Genomic DNA, 23418 nt, shown 5'->3' on the forward strand with positions numbered 1-23418 from the left:
CTTTTTAATGTGAAGAAGAAAAAACAAACAAAATCACGTATACAAAAACAAAACGACTCTAACAGTCCTATCAGGTGCTCAGACACTAAACAGGAGACAACTACCCACAAATACCATAGAACAAACACCCCTCTTAAATAAGACCTTCAATTAGAAGCAACGAGGAGCAGCTGCTTCCAATTGAAGGTCAACCCCATTAACTAAACATAGACATAGAACGACTAGAACTAACATAGAAATAAACTAACAAGAACATAGCCCAAAAACCCCGGAACACTCTAAACAAACACCCCTCTTACAAAATAACATAACCCAACAAACACCAAACCACATAAAACAAACACCCCCTGCCACGTCCTGACCAAACTACAATAACAAATAACCCCTTTACTGGTCAGAACGTGACACAAATAAAATGTGATTTTTTATTTGATTTACAGATAGAATAAGGAAATCTATTTCTGTGTTTTCTTCAGATAGTAGCTGTACCAAGCAGAGTGCAGTAGCAAACCTGGTGTCTGAGGGACCTCAGCTTGTCATCTCATATTTACGTAACAGAAATGTCATGACACAAGGCATTATGCCACAAGAACCTGCACTAGAGTAGACTGCTATGACAGATCCTCTCACAGTTCAGAGACGAGGTGGAATGTGTGTGTTTCACTGTATTCAAATGTAGGCCTACGATTGTACAGTAGTGTCAAGAGAAGCAAGTCAACTGCTCTTCAAAGCGAGAGAGACGGACAGAAATACACACTCATACAGACACACCAGTAGAAAAAGTGTCAGTAGGAGTATTTGGAAACAGTGAATGAAAAAGAACACTGTCGTTCTCACTGACTTGTTGTGATGTGGTTTAGGGAAATTCTTCATGGGGCTTTGCGTAGTTAGTTTCCTTACTGTGGACAGCCGTGCGTGGGTTGGGGATTGTTGGCTAGGTGATCTCATGTTGAGTTTGCCTAACAGTGGTTAGATTCAGACAGCCAGACACTATAATGCCAGTGTCTCAAAGCCTAAAATTACTGTGTGCCGCTGGAACTGGCCATTTCTGGTCCCATGATGTTAGTCAGCTCTCACTGCTTTTTGGTCTATGGTAACCACACAATAGTCTATAGTGCTAACTGTATCTCTGCTGGACCGAGGCTGTATACTACAATGTTAGCCTTGCCCAGAGGTTCTGTTCTAAGGGAAATATAAGCATTTTTCCATTTGCTTGTAAATTATGTCCATGTGTCAATGATGAATGCTCATTCAGGGAGAGATCTATCTCTCATTGAGCAGAGATCAAAGTTCACCGGGCCTGCTGGAGTCTGAACCAGTGACCAGGTTGGCAGGTTACAGAGTACCTCACGTGGGAACTACCTCATCCACCTCAGAGGATTTAAACTTGACTGGGTGTACTCTTAATCATCTGAAGAGCAAAGCTGGCAGCGGCCTGGATCAGATGAGGAATTTAAAAAAATATGTTTTATTTATTTAACCTTTATTTAACTAGGCAAGTCAGTTAAGAACACATTCTTATTTACAACGACTGCCTACCAAAAGGCAAAAGGCCTCCTGCGGGGACAGGGGCTGGGATTAAAAATAAATAAAATAAAAATATAGGACAAAACACATCACGACAAGAGAGACAACACAACACTACATAAATAGATACCTAAGACAACAACATAGCATGGCAGCAACACATGACAACACATGGTACAAACATGATTGGGCACAGACAACAGTACAAAGGGCAAGAAGGTAGAGACAAAAATACATCACGCAAAGCAGCCACAACAGTCAGTAAGAGTTTCCATGATTGAGTTTTTGAATGAAGAGATTGAGATAAAACTGTCCAGTTTGAGTGTTTGTTGCAGCTCGTTCCAGTTGCTAGCTACAGCAAATTGAAAATACGAGTGACTTAGGGATGTGTGTGCTTTGGGGACCTTTAACAGAATGTGACTGGCAGAACGTGTGTTGTATGTGGAGGATGAGGGCTGCAGTATATATCTCAGATAGGTGGGAGTGAGGCCTAAGGGTTTTCTAAATAAGCATCAACCAATGGGTCTTGCGACGGGTATACAGAGATGACCAATTTACAGAGGAGTATAGAGTGCAGTAATGTGGCCTATAAGGAGCATTGGTGGCAAATCTGATGGCTGAATGGTAAAGAACATCTAGCCGTTAGAGAGCACCCTTACCTGCCGACCTATAAATTACGTCTCCGTAATCTAACATGGGTAGGATGGTCATCTGAATTAGGGTTAGTTTGGCAGCTGGGGTGAAAGTGGAGTGATTACGATAGAGGAAACCAAGTCTTGATTTAACTTTAGCCTGCAGCTTTGATATGTGCTGAGAGAAGGACAGTGTACCGTCTAGCCATACTCCCAAGTACTTGTATGAGGTGACTACTTCAAGCTCTAAACCCTCAGAGGTAGTAATCACACCTGTGGGAAGAGGGGCATTCTTCTTACCAAACCACATGACCTTTGTTTTGGAGGTGTTCAGAACAAGGTTAAGGGCAGAGAAAGCTTGTTGGACACTAAGAAAGCGTTGATGTAGAACGTTTAACACAAAATCCAGAGAGGGGCCAGCTGAATATAAGACTGTATCATCTGCATATAAATGGATGAGAGAGCTTTCTACTGCCTGAGCTATGTTCTTGATGTAAATTGAGAAGAGCGTGGGGCCTAGGATCGAGCCTTGGGGTACACCCTTGGGGAAAGGCAGTGTCTGAGACAGCAGATGTTCTGACTTTAAACACTGCACTCTGAGAGAGGTAGTTAGCAAACCAAGCCAAAGACCCCTCAGAGACACCAATACTCCTTAGCCGGCCTACAAGAATGGAATGGTCTACCGTGTCAAAAGCTTTGGCCAAGGAAGAGTGAAGCTCTGTGCTCGGTCTTCACAGGCATCTTAGGAATACTTTTGACTGACTACTGGTGTATATATGAGAGTAAGACAGACACAGAGAGGGAGAGAGAATAGGATACATTTTTTGTTGTTAAAGCTCTGTGATTCTGTCATCCTGCTACTGGTTGTTAAGCTTAAAGATCAAAGCCAGATATACCCAGTAGACATTGACTTGGTTGGGAGTCAACACCAGCTCCACATGGCAACTTGTACTTCAGTAAGAGCTTAATGCAGTCATTTCTCACATAAAATGGAAAAGATAATTTCACACTTATGTATGAAAAGCTCTTGAAAGGCACTTTTATCATTGGTTCTGAATCAGGCCTATTCAACACTAAAGAGCAGATGAACTTATAAATTGCATTTAGCATTTTCCGAACGGTTTCTCCTTTAAGTCTGAAGTGTTCTGACAGTGGCTCCAGCTGCTGTGGAAGTGCAGGTGAGGAGATAAGGTGCCATCATGTTCTCCAGTCTGTCTCATAACCTCTCTGTATGTGTCAGGGAATGGAACACAGAGCCATTGGCTGCTTTGTTGTGCCTGAGAAGAGATCACTGGGTGTTATGTTAACTCTGTTCTCTCTCTCTCTCTCTCTCTCTCTCTCTCTCTCTCTCTCTCTCTCTCTCTCTCTCTCTCTCTCTCTCTCTCTCTCTCTCTCTCTCTCTCTCTCTCTCTCTCTCTCTCTCTCTCTCTCTCCCCCCTGCAGATTGTGGTGTGGTCACGAAAACGACAGAGCCAGAGAGAGAGAAGAGAGAGTGTTGTACAATGTGCTAGGAGATAAGGAAAAAGACGAGCTCGGTAGTTTTTCTGATATTCTTGAGGTGTCAGAGAGACCGAACAGAACGCAGAGATGGGACGGAAGAAGATACAGATCACCAGGATCATGGATGAGAGGAACAGGCAGGTCAGTGTCACCCCTCTCCCCTGCCCTTCACTCAGCATAAAGATGCCTCTCTCTTCACACACAAGCCAATGGCAGCAGGCTACTCCCACTTGTCTACCTGAGGCCTACAGTGTTGTTCCGCATGGAGTTGAAAACAGGAGTTGTCTTCTCACCGCTTACCACCTGTGGTGAATTCTTGACAGGGACTCAAAGTGCCCACTGACTTCACAGGACTGTATGTTTTCATATAGCAACCATTTCTATTTGAGGTAGCACTTTTCTCTAAAGTGAATTGGTGACTCAAGTATTTTCAATCCAATAAACACCATTTATTGTTTGTAATAAATGAACATTATCCAGTCCTTTAAGAGAAAGTATATCTCTCCAGTTTAGGGGTTGGAGTAAAATGCCATTTCTATATTGGGTAATATTTTGGATAGGATACCTGTTCTATGGAACTGAAGCTGGGCTGCTGTCAGTGACAATATGAATCTGAACAGAAAGTCCCCAGCCGGATAAACAAGAACCATGACATTTTTTTGTCAGTGCAGCCTTATTTACAGACATGATTCCCCCGCTACCCTGCAATTTCAGCAGGAGAAGTTGATGAGGCAGCAGCAGTAGTATAGCAGGCTGCAGCGGGGGCTGCTTGGCGTAGGAGTGAACCCAGAACACTGAGCAGTGAGCGGGGCAAAGTGGGGCGACTGCGGCCTCTCCACACTGGAGGGCTTGTCCCTTGGCCTGGCAGGGCCCCTCGCTGGGCTCCGCGCGGCTCCATGCGGTTGCAGCTGCTTGGTAGTAATTAGGAGCAGCCACTGCACCACACCACCCTCTCATTAGTAGGGTGGGTCAGTTAGCCGGACACAGAGCACCCTTCTCTCCCTCAACTCTAACTGCCATGGCTCTGGTACTGGCCAGCCACAGAGAGGAGAGGCCTGCCCTGGAATTCACTCTGTTTGCCTGCTCACGCTAAATATAACCCCCTTAAACAGTACAGTACCGTCCTGTCTGCTCAACCACTGTCTGAGGCCGACTGTATCTGTGGAGAACTGAAATCCCTAGAGTTTTCTTATCTCTGCATTACATATGCAGAATATGTAGATCTATGTAAGGTAGTAGGTGTTCCTGTGAACAGAAATGTGTTTGATATTTTGCATTACCCATGATAAAGTATGGAGACGTGGTCTTTGAGCCCGATCCAATAGGATTTATCCTATTCGCACCCTCTCAAAATATCATTTGCACTCTCTAGTGGGTGAAACAACTTTTATGCCATGCACACAGAAAGCGAATTGAGGTTTTGCTCACCCTCCTGAGGGTGATAACATGAGACCTCATGCCCCTTCTCAATGCTGCTCTGCTCCCGCTCCCCCCATGTCTCTGACAGTTACTGTGTGGGATGCAGCTCAGCCAAGTGAGAAACCAAAATCTACATGATGGGCCAATTATCAGCATAACACCTGCTTCTGGGTGGGATCCAAATAGCAGTCCAGGTGAGAGCAGGCTCCTGCCAGAGCATTATTATCTGCACCATCTGCACTGACCTGTGACATCAGCAAAAAAGGAAAAGGAAGTAAGCGACAACATCAGTTCAGGTTGTTTCTGATTGCTAAATTGGCTGTGAACCCTCAGGATTATCAGTCTAGCTAACCAACGCGATATCTCAGATACCATTGGCTCGATTTTGATGAAACTTGCGTGAATGATCAAATCAAATCAAAGTTAATTTGTCATGTGCGCCGAATACGACAGGTGACATGCTTACAGTGACATGCTTACTTACAGGCTCTAACCAACAGGGCAAAAAAGGTATTAGGTGAACAATAGGTAAGTAAAGAAATAAAAACAACAGTAAAAAGACGGTGAAAAATAACAGTAGTGAGGCTATATACAGTAGCGAGGCTGTATATAGGGTGCCTGGATGGCAGGCACCCTAGCCCCAGTGATGTACTGGGTCGTACGCACTACCGTCCGAGCAATTGCCGTACCAGGCAGTGATGTAACCAGTCAGGATGCTCTCGATGTTGCAGCTGTAGAACCTTTTGAGGATCTGAGGACCCATGCCAAATCTTTTTAGTTTCCTGAGGGGGAATAGGCTTTGTTGTGCCCTCTTCATGACTGTCTTGGTGTGTTTGGATCATTCTAGTTTGTTGATGATGTGGACACCAAGGAACTTGAAGCTCTCAACCTGCTACACTACAGCCCCATCGATGAGAATGGGGGCATGCTCGGTCCTCCTTTTCCTGTAGTCCACAATCATCTCCTTAGTCTTGGTTACGTTGAGGGATAGGTTGTCATTCTGGCACCACCCGGCCAGGTCTCTGACCTCCTCCCTATAGGCTGTCTCGTCGTTGTCGGTGATCAGGCCTACGTGTCGTCTGCAAACTTAATGATGGTGTTGGAGTTGTGCCTGGCCATGCAGTCGTGGGTGAACAGGGAGTACAGGAGGGGACTGAGCACGCACCCCTGGGGGGCTCCAGTGTTGAGGATCAGCGTGGCATATGTGTTGCTACCTACCCTCACCACCTGGGGGCGGCCTGTCAGGAAGTCCAGGATCCAGTTGCAGAGGGAGGTGTTTAGTCCCAGGATCCTTAGCTTAGTGATGAGCTTTGAGGGTACTATGGTGTTGTACGCTGAGCTGTAGTCAATGAATAGCATTCTCACATGATGCGACTTACCATAGAGATCCATAATTTACAAAATCACACTGATTGGCCTAAGGGGGGCGCTGCATCATTCGTGGGAGACGGCATGTTTACCGTTGCCTTGTTTTTTTGCCCAATACGATTTTGAAATGTCACACTTCTTCATCTCCCAGAATGGTTATCAGAAGAGCCCAGGCGCTGCCATTACTCTTCTATGAGAATAGGGCACACTGTGAAAACACTGGGAGTGCTGCTACAATAAAACTTCCCCATGATAATGTGATGTGTGTGTATCTTCTCTTTATGGACCATGAAACTCACAGTCCCCTTTCCCTGGGGTGTGCTCCTAACCAAGGGGGAACGGCCATTAGCATTCAGGCTCATTATCAGAAGACAGTTAGAATCTTTATTCGCATGGCTTCACCGCCAGCAATCCGTATTCATAGCATTAATGGTGAATAACGGCATATTTCTAAAATGTGACTATGTTCCTAAACCCCTCTGATTTGTTGTAGGACTGTCTGTCAAAGTGTGCACCTCTCTCACTCAGCTAGAGCTAGAGCTAGAGCTAGGTCACAGGGTACACAGCCCCCCACTCATTACAGCGCAAATATGCAGAAAATGTAAACGTTTTGTCACAGCGAAAAAATACTAAATTCAGGAAGTCCAGTCGATTGTGAGATATGGCATATACATTTTATATGATCAATTTGGGTCGTGGGTTCACATTTTTACATTTTCTGAGATCTCTGCCAAGCAAGGAGGAAACAGCAGTCAGCTCATGCAACAACACACGCAGGAGGGGACTCCTCATAAACACAACACACCGGCAGTTTTCAAAATAGCCTACAGACTTTAGCACATCACCCAACACAACACACCTTTACTATATTGTCAGAAGCATCATCAGACCTTGGTAGTAGTCTATTTCATTCGTTTTTCAATGCACTGGAAACCAAGCAGAAAATGTTGCGCTCTAAAGATGGCATTGTAACCACACAAATACATTAGAAGGTCATTGTCGGCCTCCCGAGTGGCACAGTGGTCTAAGACACTGCTTCGCAGTCGCAAGTGAGAGTCTGGGTTCGAGTCCTGGCTCTGTCGCAGCCGGCCGCGACTGGAAGACCCATGGGGCGGTGCACTATTGGCCCATCGTTGTCTGGGTTAGGGGAGGATTTGGCCGGCAGGGATGTCCTTGTGCACTAGCAACTCCTGCGGTGGGCCGAGTGCAGTGCACGCTGACACAGTCACCAGGTGTATGGTGTTTCCTCCAACACATTGGTGTGGCTGGCTTCTGGATTAAGTGGGCATTGTGTCATGAAGCAGTGCGGCTTGGTTGGGTTGTGTTTCAGAGGACTTACGGCTCTTGACCTTCGCCTCTCCTGAGTCCGTATATGAGTTGCAGCGATGGGATAAGACCTTAACTACCAATTGGGGAGAAAAAAATAAGATCATTGTCAATCTGATCATAAACACTGTGCTCACAACCTTAATCGCCTAATTGATGTCATGTATTTGGTTTGGATTTTGGAATATATTGCATAATACACTATAACGTTGTTGACAGGTGAAATTATTTCCAATGGGGTCGCAAGGTAAAAGTGGGAGATAGGATTAGGTCGGCTCCTGTCCTCCTTGCTTGGCAGAGGTCTCAGAAAAGGTCAAATTGTGAACCCGTGACCCAAGTTTATCACATAAAATGTATATGCCATATCTCACAATCAATTGGACTTCCAGAATTTAGTAATTTCTGTGACAGGATGTTTATATTTTTCGTAGATTTGCATTATTCCACAAAGTTCTATCTAGCGCTGCAGTGAGAGTGGGGGGCTGCATAACCTGGTGACGTAGCTTTCGCTCTAGCGCTACCTCGCTCTACCTCGCTCTAGCTCTACCTCACTCTACCTCGCTCTAACTCTACTTCGCTCTAGCTCTACCTCGCTCTACCTCGCTCTAGCTCTACCTCGCTCTACCTTGCTCTAGCTCTACCTCGCTCTAGCTCTACCTCGCTCTACCTCGCTCTAGCTCTACCTCGCTCTAGCGCTACCTCGCTCTACCTCGCTCTAGCTCTACCTCACTCTAGCTCTACCTCACCCTAGCTCTACCTCACTCTAGCTCTACCTCGCTCTAGCTCTACCTCGCTCTACCTCGCTCTAGCTCTACCTCCCTCTAGCTCTACCTCGCTCTACCTCACTCTAGCTCTACCTCACTCTAGCTCTACCTCGCTCTAGCTCTACCTCGCTCTAGCTCTACCTCGCTCTCCCACTTAGACAGACAGTCCAATAATGCATCAGAGGGGTTTAGGAGCATAGAAACATTTTTGAAATTTTCCGTAATTCCTAATAAAATCGTGTGGTAATACAGGACGCTGCACGGGGACAGCAGCAGGGGTGTTCTCCTAACATCAACACTGGAAGTGCTCTGGAAGGGTTATTGACCTTTCACGCTTTATGGCAGAAAGATTAGCCTCAAGAGCCCACGCAGAGCTCAGGCAGAGCTCAGGCAGAGCTCAGGCAGAGCCCATGCAGAGATCAGGCAGAGCATGTAAACTATGTCATTTCTAGGATGTTTCTTTGCTTTCCTTTGGATTGACTCATCTTTCAATTCTCTAAAATGTATTAATAACCAAATCACTTTTTCATGAATAGATTTCATGACCCTAGAATAATTTTATGATGCTCACCCTAGGTCCCCCCCTTGGTTCTACTGCCTTCCTTCTCTTCATACTCTAGGTGTTTGAAAGATGGCGGCTGAGGTCCTGTCAGGTAGAAACCTCAGCTCAGCCACTCTCACTGAGCAGAACAGCCTGCCTGACATACTAATTGCAAACCTGTGTAAACGATGAATTCTATAATGGAGCTCGACAACAGAATCACTATGGATGGATCAATCCTCAGCTCAGCCCAGCCAGTGAAAGGCCTGATTTACCCAAGTGCACCACCCTACAATTACTACTCCTAATGATAACACACACCTGTCTCATTTAGAGAATCTGGCTGAATAATTCAAGAGTAGGGGAATGTTCTGAGATGATTCCCTGAGGGGGATCTGGTTTAATAATATAATTTGCCTCACATGACCTGATGAGAAGTGCCTTTCAAACAGAGAAACTCTCTGTTGTGGCCTGATTCTGTTGTGATTGTTATGTTGTTCTAGGAGACAAAGACTATGTGAGAGTCCATGGAGGAGACGATGGGGCTTTTTAGTAGCAGCATGTGCTGGGGTCTCCCTCCCAGTGAAAGGACATTGGAAGGTACAGAGTGACCTTGTTTTGTGGTGGCTCAGTTGGTAGAGCACAGCGCTTGCAAAGGCGGTGTTGTGGGTTCGATTCCCACGGGGGACCAGTTACGATAAAGCATGAAAATAAATGTCACTACTGTAAGAAACAAATATTTAAAAAAATAAAGTGTGACTGGCTGTGTCTGGCCCAGGGAACGCTACGTAGTTAGCTCCTCGTGTCTAATGACGTCCTCTGGATGCCATTAAGCAGGCTCACTGGGGGTAATTGCCCAAGTCATTAAAAGTTTGATGATTTTTCTGCTGGGTGGAGGGTTGCCTGCCCTTGCTGTGGGCAGCGTGCTGCTCTCTCTTTCCCTCTCCCTATCTCTCTCTCCCTCTCCCTCTCCCTCTCCCTCTCTCACCAGGGAGCAGCAGAGCACATCTCTATTTTTCATCTCTTTCTCTCCCCACTCTGAAACTCTGAAAGCTCCAGGGCCAACTCCATTATTTATTTAACAGGTAAAAACCTTGTTGGTAGAGAATGGAGAGAATAAAGGAAGGTGAAGTGGTGGAAAACAGGGGAGGCTAGGTGGAGTGCGTCTATGACGCATGTTTGAAAAAATATAATGTTTAACTGCCTTACAAATGAGAGGGTAGCAGCTATATGTGAAACAGGGAAAATTATGTTTTGTTTTCCAATGGTGAAGTATTAGCAAGAGGTTAGTGAGGGAAGTATAATGGTCTGCTCCTGTTGTCAGATTGAAAAGCAGAGCCAATGAGATTATTCAACCTTTTCTACCCATCAGGACAGACAGACCGTTATGAATTTAATGATTCAAATTACGTCCAATAATGAATGATAATGACATTATTTTCTAGCACCAGTCCTCTCACCGGCTCAGCCGAGTAAACTCTATACATCCAGTTTCAATGTAGACATAGCAGAGGAGGTCGGAGCGGTGGGCTCATTTCTTGTGGTCTAATGGGAAGGATTGTCCACTTAGGTTCCAAGGTCAAGCCCAGCTGGTGGGCCAGGCCTCTTGATCCTGCGGTGGTCCATTGGCACAGGGGTCCTGGAGCTGTCCATCCTCCCTGTGAGAGCTGATCCAGCCAGACAGGACAGGAGGGAAGGCCTTGTGCCTAGTACTGTACACTAGTACTGCACAGCCAAGGAGCCAGGGGGCCCGGGTCACTCTCACAGCTGGTGTCAGGGCGCACATGCTCTGCAGCCAACCAAGCCTACCCATCCTTCCACACCCCTGTCTGCCATGGAGACCATTAGAGTGGACATGGAGTTCCATCTCCCTTTTCCCTCAATGACTCGGCATCACCTCAATCACCCCAAAGCCAGCCCTGATGGCATGTTGACTCCTGGAAATTGATAGCTCCTCCTGGAAACCCGATGAGTGACAGGTCCCTCCATCATTGTCATTCTCTGGAGACAGGATCATGTAGGTATACAGTTCATATCATGGCAGAGCAAGATGACCATGCACTCAGCTTGATCTCTGGCAACAAATGCTATACAGTATAGTAGTTCAACACATAAAACCACTTGACCAAGCTAAACATTCTATTGAATATTCTCTTCGTTCATCTTCCCACATTTAATTACTAACTACAGTTGTCAATTGAGAATTTCGGAAGCACGAGGCCTGAGGCATGCAGTTCATAGATAGGATGAGGGGTGGAGACCTGAAGGAAAAGTAGTTGGAGAAAGTTTTCTATGAGAGCAGAATTAGCACCCCCAGCTCGTCACTAGCAGTGAGAGAGAATCTGAAAAGGTCAAGGTTTTCAGCCAGGCACACAATCAGGTGAGAAATGCTAATATAATTACTGTCTGTCTGCTAGGCATTGTGTGGGTTATTATAATGACCTTATCAAAGGCTGCAGAAAGTTGGAGAAATGGATCCATTTTACATTTAGAGTTTAAAATAGTTGAGTCATTAGATTTTTTTCTATATTTGCAGTTGATTGCTTCCAGGGGATAATAGTAGCACACTAGTAACTTGTGGTACCCTAAAGTAGTTTGTTCCACATGATTTACATTGGATACTCCTTTCGCTGTCACTGTCATTGCACGAATTAGATGGTACATTAACTAAACATAATCATTACACTTGAAGCACCATCCAAATTCTTCAGGAACCCATAGAATGGTGTCTATGTGTGTGGGTGTCTTTGACGCGGTGAGCAATAGAAAACCCTGCCTACAGAATAGCCCACGTGACCTCAAGGATGTCTGTGGTTTTCCACTGTCTCACCAGGTAGTCACCCCATAGAGGACAGGGGGTGGGGGGTGTCAACCCAAAGGCCCACGCCTCAGCAAGGACTCGACTCTGCGGTGTAGGCTACTGATAGTTATGACACAAAGGGCATTGTCTCGCTGCATCTAAGAGCTTTTTTATGATGAAGATATACCTTGTTGTACATTAGTATGAAGCACAGTATGTGGACATATTGTTTGCCCTATCTGTATTCTCTTCTTTGATCAGGGCATACAGTACAGAAACCATGTCAGACATGTTTCCTACAGTATGTCCAGTCAGTGCAAGGATACAGACAATACAATAGAATAGGGAACACTCCTCTTTAAGAGTAAGCAGCTGGCTCTGCAGGGGCGATGCGGAACGAAGCAGGGTCTCTGTGCTCCTCTGGGTGAAATGAAGCAGGAGCCTGGGTCAGCACAGCGCTGTGGCCCTGCTCTTCCACTCAGCACACCGAGAGCCAGCCCAGCCAGGTGGAACAAAGTCCCAGCTCACCAGTTCAGTTCATTCACCCAGGGTTAGCTTCCTGCTTCCTGCTGAAAGGTAATGCTCCCTCCCTCCATGGCTTAGCTTAGCAGACACACTCATCTGCTAAAATGCAGTCCATTTGTTAATCATTTCCCCACATGACAGTCGGTGCTTTCCAGCCGATTAAACAAACAAGTAAGCAAGCAAGCAGCTCTGAGAAGGAGTGTGAGTCAAGGGAGGTCAGTGTCAGGTGATTTGACCTGTCACACACAGGTCCATTAACCTGCACCAGGAGCTACTGTAGCCTACTGTACTGTGTTATAGTCAGGTCTGATGAGAACGGAGTGGGGAATGGTCCTCTGTGGACCAAGGATACAGAGACGGCACATACCCTTGTCTGCCCTCATGGAGCGTATTGCCTCCACAGCACAAATAAGCACTATGACATGCACAAAACCAATATAGAGAGGAGTTGCTCTCCAGCAGGACTCGTATACATCCATATGTCAAACTTACTGTGAATGCAGACGTTTTTACATCAATATCAAATCATTTCTGGGTAACAATTAATAGGCAATTACAAACATTTTCTACATCATTTTCATTATCTCCAGTACATTACCAGTGTTTACATATGTGAAAATGGCGCACTACGTTTTGTAGAAAAAAATCTAAAGTAAGAAAGTTCAACCTGATGACATCATCAAAATCCAAAGCATGGATTTTGAAACACTGTGAGATTCACAGTGACGTGGGGAGCAAAACAATACATTCCGTTTGGCTGGAAACTCGTTGCAGGTTTAGAAAATGATTTTCTTACATTTAGTCCTACCCTGTCACGTACAAGCATTGTTTAGGACCGTTCTTATCTATTTAACCACAGATCATAGAAACATACAGTTTTCACATATGTAGACACTGGTATGGTGCTGGAGATAATGTATTTGAGGTTGAAAAGTGGTGGAACTCTCTTTATTGGTGAATTAACTAATTTACAAGCCGAAACTCCACGCATGCAAAACCTGCTTATTAGGGCCTCCCTAGTGGTGCAGCGTTCTAAGGCACTGCATCACAGTGCTAGCTGCGTTACTGCATTTTCTGGTTTGATACCGGACTGTGTCTCAGCTGGCCGCGACCGGGAGACCCTTGAGGCGACTCACAATTGGCCCAGCGTCGTCCAGGTTAGGGGAGGGTTTGGCCGGTCGGGATGTCCTTGTCTCTTCGTGCTCTAGCGACTCCTGTGGCGGGCCGGGAGCAGAGCACGCTGACACGGTCGCCAGGTGTACAGTGTTTCATCTGACACATTGGTGCGGCTGGCTTCTGAGCAGTGTGTCAAGAAGCAGTGCAGCTTGGCAGGGTCGTGTTTCGGAGGACGCACGGCTCTCGACCTTCGCCTCTCCCGAGTCCGTACAGGAGTTGCAGCGATGGGACAAGACTGTAACTAACAATTGGGGAGAAAAAGGGGGTAAAAATAAACAACCTGCTCATTAGAAGGTGCTGTGTAGATTGTATTTTCAACCAGCAACTGTCAGGAAATAACACTGATCAGACTTTTTCACACTTACAGTGTTAGTTTCATCAGCTGTTGTACAATATGATACGAAACACAGGAAAAACAGAATTTCGACGGCACTCGGCCTTTAACATGTTCTAATACTTGCAACTCATACTATTAAAACGTGTCATTTTAGGGAATGTCATTCTGGTATTTGGTTTTGTCATCATGTCCACACCTGACATGGGAGCAGTGACTGTCAAATTACATGTGGAATGGGTCTGTGTGTCTCCCAGAGTTATAATGGACCTGTGTAATTACCTGTAGTGTGGAACATTTGAAATTCATTTTTCACAGTTGGAGTGACCCCACTGTCTGAGTGGAGACAGATAAGCTATGCAACTCATAGGACTATATTGCATTATGCCATTTTAAATGAGGGTAGCCGCAAGCTGTGACCAATTAAAGTTGAACAAAGCCAGCTCATCTGCTCAGCTCCTCTTAGTAGGTCAGTGAAATTGGCAGAAGTGAATACAGACACATTCACTCTCCTTTGGCCTGAAGCACAGCTTTCACTGGCATATCCATAGCATAGCTCTCATTGTACTGTAACTGAATGCACTTTACATGATGCACACTGTGAGGATGATAAGCTTGCATAAATGCTATTGAGGAGGTGTTTCACATAAACAACATTACAGAACAGCTTGTACGTTCTCCTTGTTTCCCTGGATCAGGTTTTACAATGAAAGAGGGTCATAGCATACAGTACTGCAAAGGCAATAACGCAGTGTTACATAATGACATGTGTATCAGCTACAGGAAACCACAGAGACAGAGATGGAGAGATGCAGGACAGAAAGTCTGCAGAGAGGGTTAGGTGTCGGTACCACTGGAGTGATGCATAACTTGCAGTCCTGTCTGTGGGCTCGTGTTACAGGCAGAGTGATGCAGGGGCAGGGAGGGACTGCTGTCCGTACCGTACATGGAGTCAGGAGCTAATCTAATGTATGGATCCCTGTTCCCAACGCCCTGATTCAGCTTACTGAACCGCTACATGACTTTACACTGCCTGACCTCTGGCCTGCTAACCAGTCACACCAGCCTCATATCCTCACTGTAGTTTTCCTAAAGGGATACACTTATGACTTGTGTATTATGAGAGATGGAGATAGGAAAGTGTCTTATTTTTAGTTCTGAAACTTTGCAGCTGCAGCCTGACCCCTTATCGAAGCAGTAAAAACACCCTCAGGCTGCTGTTCAACATCATTTCCAATTCTGTTTAAGCACCGTCTTTTATACATGCATACTAAATGATGTGTGGATTTATTTATGCATATTTTCTGGATTTGAATAGTAATTTTTGAATCTGATTTTGTTCCATGGTGTAACTGAGGATGTTGGTCTGTGTCTCCTCAGGTTACCTTCACGAAGAGGAAGTTTGGGCTAATGAAGAAGGCCTATGAGCTCAGCGTTCTATGTGACTGTGAGATAGCCCTGATCATATTCAATAGCTCAAACAAACTCTTTCAGTATGCGAGCACAGACATGGACAAGGTCCTGCTCAAATACACTGAGTACAACGAGCCCCACGAGAGCAGAACTAACTCTGACATTGTCGAGGTGAGTGGCTTCACATTTTCACTGTGCCATGGCAGGAAAACCATGTATATGCTTATGTTGGAAAAATGCACTGTTTGGTAAATGGAAACTGAAGGGCCGGTAACAGTTTCCTTTTAGTTAACAGTCAGGCAGAGGACGTCTGCAGCCTCTGATAAGTTCAGCTATGAGAGATGAGTTCAGCACAGGCCTATACTCAGTAGCTGTCCAAACAGCATGGAAACCCTGTTTCCTCCAGATACAGGACTGTAGATACATGCATGGATGAATGGCAGAATTATTATACCACCATTTAAGACAAAAATTATTTAAATGTTAGGTTTAATTACATAGCATTGTGTAGTGAACATACTTTAGAGATTCATATTGGCTCTAAGAGTGTTGGAGAGAATTCCAGCAGCACTTGGTCTTCCTGGCAGCTAGTAACCGTCTACATGCCCAAACACTCACAGAAGAAGAAGAACCCACTTGTTATGCCAGCCTACCTAATCTGTCGGCCAAGAGCACCACTGAAAAGAAAATGGGGGTGATTATGTGATCCTTCGGGATACAAATACCTCTTACTGACGTACTTGTGGTTTTTCAACCTATTCAGAACCTGTTTTCTGAAGCTAGTGTCTTAATTCTTCACTAAAGGCCTTTGCAGACTAAGATTTTAGATGTTTTATGCCACGATTTTGTGCCAGGTGTGTAAAGCTCTTAGAGACTTACCCAGAAAGACTCACAGCTGTAATCGCTGCCAAAGGTGATTCTAACATGTATTGACTTTGGGGGTTGAATACTTATCTAATCAAGATATATTTAAGCAATAAGGCCGAAAGGGGTGTGGTATTTGGCCAATATACCATGGCAAAGGGCTGTTCTTCTGCACGACGCAACGCGGAGTGCCTGGACACAGCCCTTAGCCGTGGTATATTGGCCATATATCACAAACCCCGAGGTGCCTCATTGCTATTATAAACTGGTTACTAACGTAGTTAGAGCAGTAAAAATACATGTTTTGTCATACCCGTGGTATACGATCTGAGATACCACAGCTGTCAGCCAATCAGCATTCAGGGCTCGAACCACCTAGTTTATAATAGTGTTTAAATTAATTAATAGAAACAATTTATATTTTTTCTTCCACTTTGACATTACAGAGTAATTCTTATAGATCGTCGACAAAAATAACAATTAAATCAATTTTCATCCCACTTTATAATACAACAAAATGTGAAAAAATGCAAGATGTGTGAATACTTTCTGAAGGCACTGTACCTTATTATTACTCTGTCCGACAAAGAAACATCAGGAGCTTAACCTCTTACTGTGGTGGGCTAAATCAGGGTTTCTTGATAGTCTTAAACAAATCTATTTTGAAAAAATGTATATACCTCACACACATGGTTATGGACTCAAAAAACAGAAAGACACCTGTACCATGTCAGATATAGAGTGGAAATGTACTACGTTTTGAGTTTGTATCCCAATATTACACTTGATATACATCACAGAAGAAATATAACAAAAACGTTTGACATAGAAACACCTAATTATCTGCGTGTATTATGAAATTATGAAAAATATGAATAACATTCCACCCATGAGGCCACTAGTCATTTGACTGCAGGAAAGGGATACAGAGTATGATACATAAATTCCAAGAATCCCATGTTTTTAAAAGTCTTTCACTTAGCATCCAATAGCATGAAAGGAGTCAGATGTGCCTGGTATATTTTATTCATGGTACTGCTGCTAGTAAATTACCTGCTTGGCAGAGCTGCAAAACAGTGCTCTGGCATCCAGCAGCCTCAGTCCTCCACCAGGGGCCCTGAGCTTTCTCCCTCTGAGCTAAGCAGAGTCTCACCTGCATTAAAAATACATGGACACACTCCAAAATTATGTAAAAGTGACCCCATGATTGTTTTCTGGCGTGACTCGGGAGTCCTTCTTGGATTCATCAGGACCTAAGCACAACAACTAAAACTGTTTCTCACAGATGGAAGAGGATTCATCATTTGCTATTTGCTCTTAGTAAATAGGCTTTTCCTTTTTGTAGAGATTCCCGTACAGATTCTACAGTACAGTAGTGTATGTCTTTTGCAATTGTAGTTTATTGATGTATATGTTAGCTGTATCTTGTAATTGGCATTTACTGTACTCTGCAGGGCAGTGTCATCTCTAGGGGGCACTGCCACTAACTGAAGTGTAGTACAAGCTGGTGGCGATCTGTTCATGTCCCTCATAGCCCCTCTAGCCACTCGCAAGGATACTGCCCTGCTCTTGCTGCGTGATCGAAAGGGGAGAACAATGCAGCGTTGTCCCTGCTCACTCGGCCAGCATCTGTGCAGATATGTGCAAATCCCTCTAGCCCTGCTGGCTATGTGACCAAGGTTCAGAAGTGAAGAAGCAGAGCAGAAGTAACCAGGCCTGTCCAGGCTCCAATTCTGAGCATTTCCACACTACCCACCATTCACTGTTCCAAAAAGTGCTGCGGCACAAGAGCAAATGTCAGAGCCGTTAGATAGAGCTCAGTGTCTGCTGTGGGCTTATCTGATCTAGCCCAGGCTGTTGGCTGCATCCTGTTGTGAAGTGTTTATATAGAGAAAGCCAGGTGGCGTCTTCAATAAAAGACAAATTAAATGTTCAGAATGTCATTTCATTCTTACAGAACACAGAGATGGCCAATAGATGTGATCTTTATCATTAAAACATGGACTATCCTTTTGAAAAGACAAAAGCACAAATTGTATTTTATGCATTGATCTGAATGTCTATCTGTCTGGTTGGCTGTCTGTCTGCTGCTTCCCTATCTGGGTGTAGTCAGTGTCATTGGGATATAGGATGACTGCATGCCTAATGAAGCAATAGTTCCCTTCTTAGTGTAAATGGGTGAGAGAAGCACAGAATGGGTCTATAATGGATAGATATATCTCACTCCCTCATCCCCTCTCTCGTCTCTCTCTCTCTGTCTCTCTCTCTGTGTCTTTCACTTTCTCCCTCTCTCTCTCTCTCTCTCGTCTCTCTCTCTCTCTCTCTCTCTCTCTCTGTCTCTCTCTCTGTGTGTCTTTCACTTTCTCCCTCTCTCTCTCTCTCTCTCTCTCGCTCCCTCTCTCTGTCACAGGAGGTTGGTGGCACCTTAATTGGGGAGGACGGACTCGTGGTAATGGCTGGAGTGGAATAAGTGGAATGGTTTCCATGTGTTTGATGCCATTCCATTTACTCTGTTCCAGACATTATTATGAGCCGTCCTCCCCTCAGCAGCCTGGTCTCTGTAGTAATGTATCTCACACGGAGACACTCACCCTGACACTCCTCTAAATGTAGAAATTGCATTAAACTGATAATTGCCACACAGTCATTTGCTCACCTGCCTCGCTTGAGAGACCAAGCAAATCCTTTCTGAGTTTTCATTGGGCAGCATACGTTCCAATTCCATGTGCGAAGCCAAATCAAAGGTCACATTCCTGCTCAGTAGTACCATCTGTAGATAAAGGCTGGGCCTTGCAGTGTGGGAGAGCAATTGCCATGTTTTCCTCAGATGGAGACATGCCTGGGGCACAGTTTGATAACCCAGTGGAGGGCTATGGATTTTGTCTCAAACTTGGCTCGCTGTGGAGACCAGAGCAGCAGGTTCAGATCGCTGTGCCTGAGCATAAATGTGTGTGCGGTGTGTGTGTGTGTGTGTGTGTGTGGTGGTCTGAACTGCAGCAACACTCCGGGCGACAGGTGAACTGTTGCATGAAATCTCCCTTTGTGGATCACGTCCACTTCTCCGTCTGATTAGAAGTCTCCCTGTTCCCATCTGATCTCATCTGCGTCTCGCCTTTCAAAGACCCAGCTCTCAGAGCAACCTTTTATTTACTGAGTAGCTATGCTGGATGGATTGATGTACTGTTTCTTTTCCTCAGAGGTTAGGGCAAGCCTGTCTGGGTCTCTAAGGACTTTATAGAACATATATTGCCAGAGAAAACGCCATTCCTTGCCATGCCGTTTTCCTGTGCTGAGTGAACACAGGGGCAAGTAGAGAAGAAAAGCTTGCTTTTACAGGATCATTTTAGTTTTTGGTACCCTTTCTTTACTGTGAACCTTTTATCTGAGAATCTGTATTAAGACTGATGTACAGAGGATAGATCAAATGCATTTCAACTGGATCAATATCACTGTGATAAAGAAACAGACAGACCAGCTTGCATACGTCATACTACCCTGTATAGTAGACCACTGCTGTTCATGTCTGGATTTGGGTGCTGTGGAGAAAGTCCTACAGTGTTGTTGTGTATATTATTGAATTCTATTTGTACCTCAAATGAAAATGCTGCTGTAGGTAATTAAAATAATCAAATCATCCCTTCTCCTCTTCCTCCCCAACTAATGAAATCTTCCTTTAGCTATTCTATAACCTTCTACTGTAACTCTGAATACAGACTCCTCACTGTCTAGCTGAGATTCCCTGAAATCAACTTCACAGGAACGTCCATCTGTGCTTTTCTTTAGAGCATTTCAACACAATTACGGTTTGCAGCAATGCTTGGATTAATCAAGTTTGCATTTAAACGAAATTGACATTGACTGAACACATTTAAAGTAATCTCATAAAATAGGAGATGTGGATATAATTGCATGGGATTATACAGCTGTACTAGTTTAAACACAACTGGTAGGCTACACTTTAGTCCAGGCTAGTAATAATGTCCTTAATCAAATTTGGAACTGCAGTTTTACTCAAATACCATGCCTGGGCTTGTAAAGAGTTGGACTACACTTTTTTTGTTTGTATTTTTACATGCCCGTGTTGTGGAGTAAGATCAGTCATATGCAAATGCACCATTATCTCCCAGCGACATTAGAGGCCATCTTTGTTAAATGTGCTTTTGGAAATAAATAATTTGTCATTGGTGAGTTTTCTAAAGTTAAACAACTCATTCAGTTAAAGAAAATGAGCGTAAAAATTACTCGAGATTTATCAGTATTGTTACTTTCAATGATCATCTATTATGATGAATGGCACTCGCCATTCAGAATGATAATCCAAAGAGATATGCACATCCTGACCATTTTATAATGTCAGGTCTACTGGGTCTGTTTTTCTCTCTTTACTCCACTACTTTCCATTTAAATCACTCCGCTCTTTCACCACTAAGCCTGCTTGTAGTAACCACATTGACCATTGGCAATGGATCATAAAACAAATGCCATTGCATATAGAAATGACTATTTAAAATACAGAAAAGAGCTATAAAAAGCAGTGGTTCGAGGATTTGAGACAGGGGCTGTTTATGTTGTCAATCACATCCAGTACAGTGATTAAGACTCATCTCTGTCTTAATGAATGCAAATTGGCACATCTGCTATGGTGGGCTAGCCGTCCAGACTGTTCAATTTGCCTGATTGATCAATTATCTTCCTCCCGGTGCTTCTGCGGAGAACGTGAATGTGAAGAAAATTGTCTGCACAGAAAGAGCGAGAGGAAGAGAGGGAAAGGAAAGCCTCTGTTTCAAACCCTTCACTCTACCCATCAAAATACAGATGCTTTATTTGATTAGGCAAAAATCATGATGGAAATTCTTTCATTTTATTATAGTGGAGCTATCAATTTAACGATGTAGTCCTCAAATAGACATATATGTTGCTGACTTTCACTCTTGGCACTTGACAAGATGTATTCCTTTCATTTATGGGGATGAGTCATGCTTCTCAGGCAGTGGACACCAGACACCATGCAACAGCATGACATGTTATGTATTTGTGCCCGACAACTGCACTTCAATGGCCCACATAATGCAGTAATGATATGATGGAAACATTTGTCCTTTCATTTTAGTTTATCTCTCCAATCAAAGTGACCACACCAAGGGTTCCCAGTTAGTACTTGTATACACACAACTGCTCCTGAAATACAGGAATCAATCGTGGAAATGAATAGTTGAAAAAGCGTTCTAGTGTGAGATGGTGGTAATCTTTGTTGAATATTATGACCATACTCTTGTTGACTTAGGCTTAGTGAGTAAAGCACATTGTAATAAACATCAAAGCCTAGTGGCTCCCTCTGTGGAGCATCAGAGACAGATTCAGGCTTGTGTATCTATAGTTGTGACATTCCAAGATAATGGGGACAGTCACATGAGGCTCTGGCTGGCACAGAGAGAAGCTGTCACCACTCCTGAATTCTCTCATACAAATCACTCCTCCAGAGGGGCTGGCTCTCTGGAACATATAATAACAGTAATAATAATAATATTAACAACAATCAACGCTATATACAGGTGTGGCCAGATCCGGAGGACACGAGAACAGAAATAGCAGAGGTCCTTGAAGGCTTTCCTGAACAGCACTGCCTTGAGCTGTGTCTTAAAGGAGGCCAGAGACTCACCCCTAATAGTGTCTGGAAGAGACTCAGCCCTAATAGTGTCTGGAAGAGACTCAGCCCTAATAGTGTCTGGAAGAGACTCACCCCTAATAGTGTCTGGAAGAGACTCAGCCCTAATAGTGTCTGGAAGAGACTCAGCCCTAATAGTGTCTGGAAGAGACTCAGCCCTAATAGTGTCTGGAAGTGCCGTGCAACTGAAAGCCTTGTCACCCATAGTGTTTAGTCTGCTGCGGGGCTGAGAAGGGGGACAGACATGGAGGAGTGAAGGGTGCGTGTGGGGCAGGAGGGTAGAATGAGGTCAGACAGGCACTTGGGTCCAGAGTTGTGGATAGCTTGGTAGGTGTGAACCAGGATTTTGTAGTCGATGTTCAGTAGAAAGTAGTGCATACAATGAAGTCTGCTGTAAACATGCACCAAACAGTATTTGTCTCAATAAAACAAGACAAAGGTGTAAAAAATACAAGCTTCAGTCTAAATTGAATACTTGGTTTAAATTTCAAAGACATTTTGTGTGAGTCATGAACAGTCAGTAATCACCATACTGTATCATATTATGACACAGTGTTGCGTCCCAGAAGAACATAGAGCTGCCGTGTAGTGAGGAGATTCCCCTGCCTTAAAGTTACTGGCATCACATGGATCATGGCACTTACAGATGTAGGATCTTCATTTGATCACTCTTTTGCTGCAGAGAATTTTCCCGCCCAGCAGGAAATTTAAACTTGTAGTGTATTTGAGTTTTTAAAAGGCTTCTAAAGTTTAAACTGTCAGACTTGATTTGCCCTGACGAAAATTGTATCAACCCCTACAAAAATGTCAAATTATTATAATCCACATAATAATGATAATTTTCTGTTGCTGCGGGATTTTTTCCTGCTGTAGCAAACTGGCTCAAATTAAGATCCCACATCTGTACCTCACGCTCCAGCGATGTCACTGACTCGCCCAATCCTGGATGATTAACCAAGTTTGGAAGATTAATCTAAAAGGGGTCAGGGGCCTAATTTATGTTTGATATGCACAGATGACAACACAAAAGACAATATTACATTTTAATTGGCAAGTGCTTAACGTAGCGACTTGACTTTGGGTTGGCCAGTGCCCAGAATCCCTCTGTGGTCCACTAAAGCCTTGTTTGACATTTGAGATGGCTGAAGGGTACGCTTAGTTAGCTGCACTGGCTCGTCTGCGTAAGGTCGCTTGGAGGGAGAATCTAAAAGCCCATTTCCCCTAATTAACACATGTTTTTACTAAACTTATTCTACATACAATGTCCACACTATACATCAGGGTTACACTGCCTGCAAAGTGATATAATCTGGCAAGATTTCAGAACGCGTTGGGCAGTACTCTCTTCCTCAGTTTAAGCATACAGTATATCTAACAAAGTAATTTAGACAGTCTGAGCAGCCTTTTTATCTTTATAGTGCCGTAATTTCATTTGATATGTTCCCATAAATTGTACTTCATCACATGTTGTGACTAGTTTACCTCATGGTCTAAATTCCTCATCTGTTTTCTTCAGCAGTACCTTCTCATCCTTACTGCTATGCAGCTATAGCTCTCTCTCTGA

The 23418-nt window shown here is 44.2% G+C and overlaps 1 protein-coding gene across 6 annotated transcripts in view; it reads left to right on the plus strand.

Moving 5' to 3' along the window:
• Nucleotides 1–23418, plus strand: part of LOC106560805 (myocyte-specific enhancer factor 2A) — a 94948-nt gene that overhangs the window by 35767 nt on the left and 35763 nt on the right. For all 6 annotated transcript variants that reach the window (XM_014124111.2, XM_014124112.2, XM_014124114.2 and 3 more), the window contains 2 exons: nucleotides 3603–3800; nucleotides 15293–15496. In XM_014124111.2, coding sequence (XP_013979586.1) covers nucleotides 3747–3800; nucleotides 15293–15496 — 258 coding nt within the window. In that variant the 5' untranslated portion in view covers nucleotides 3603–3746. The remainder of the gene's footprint in view (nucleotides 1–3602; nucleotides 3801–15292; nucleotides 15497–23418) is intronic.

The sequence above is a fragment of the Salmo salar genome, chromosome ssa10 (assembly GCF_905237065.1).
Source record: "Salmo salar chromosome ssa10, Ssal_v3.1, whole genome shotgun sequence".
Lineage (NCBI taxonomy): Eukaryota > Metazoa > Chordata > Actinopteri > Salmoniformes > Salmonidae > Salmo > Salmo salar.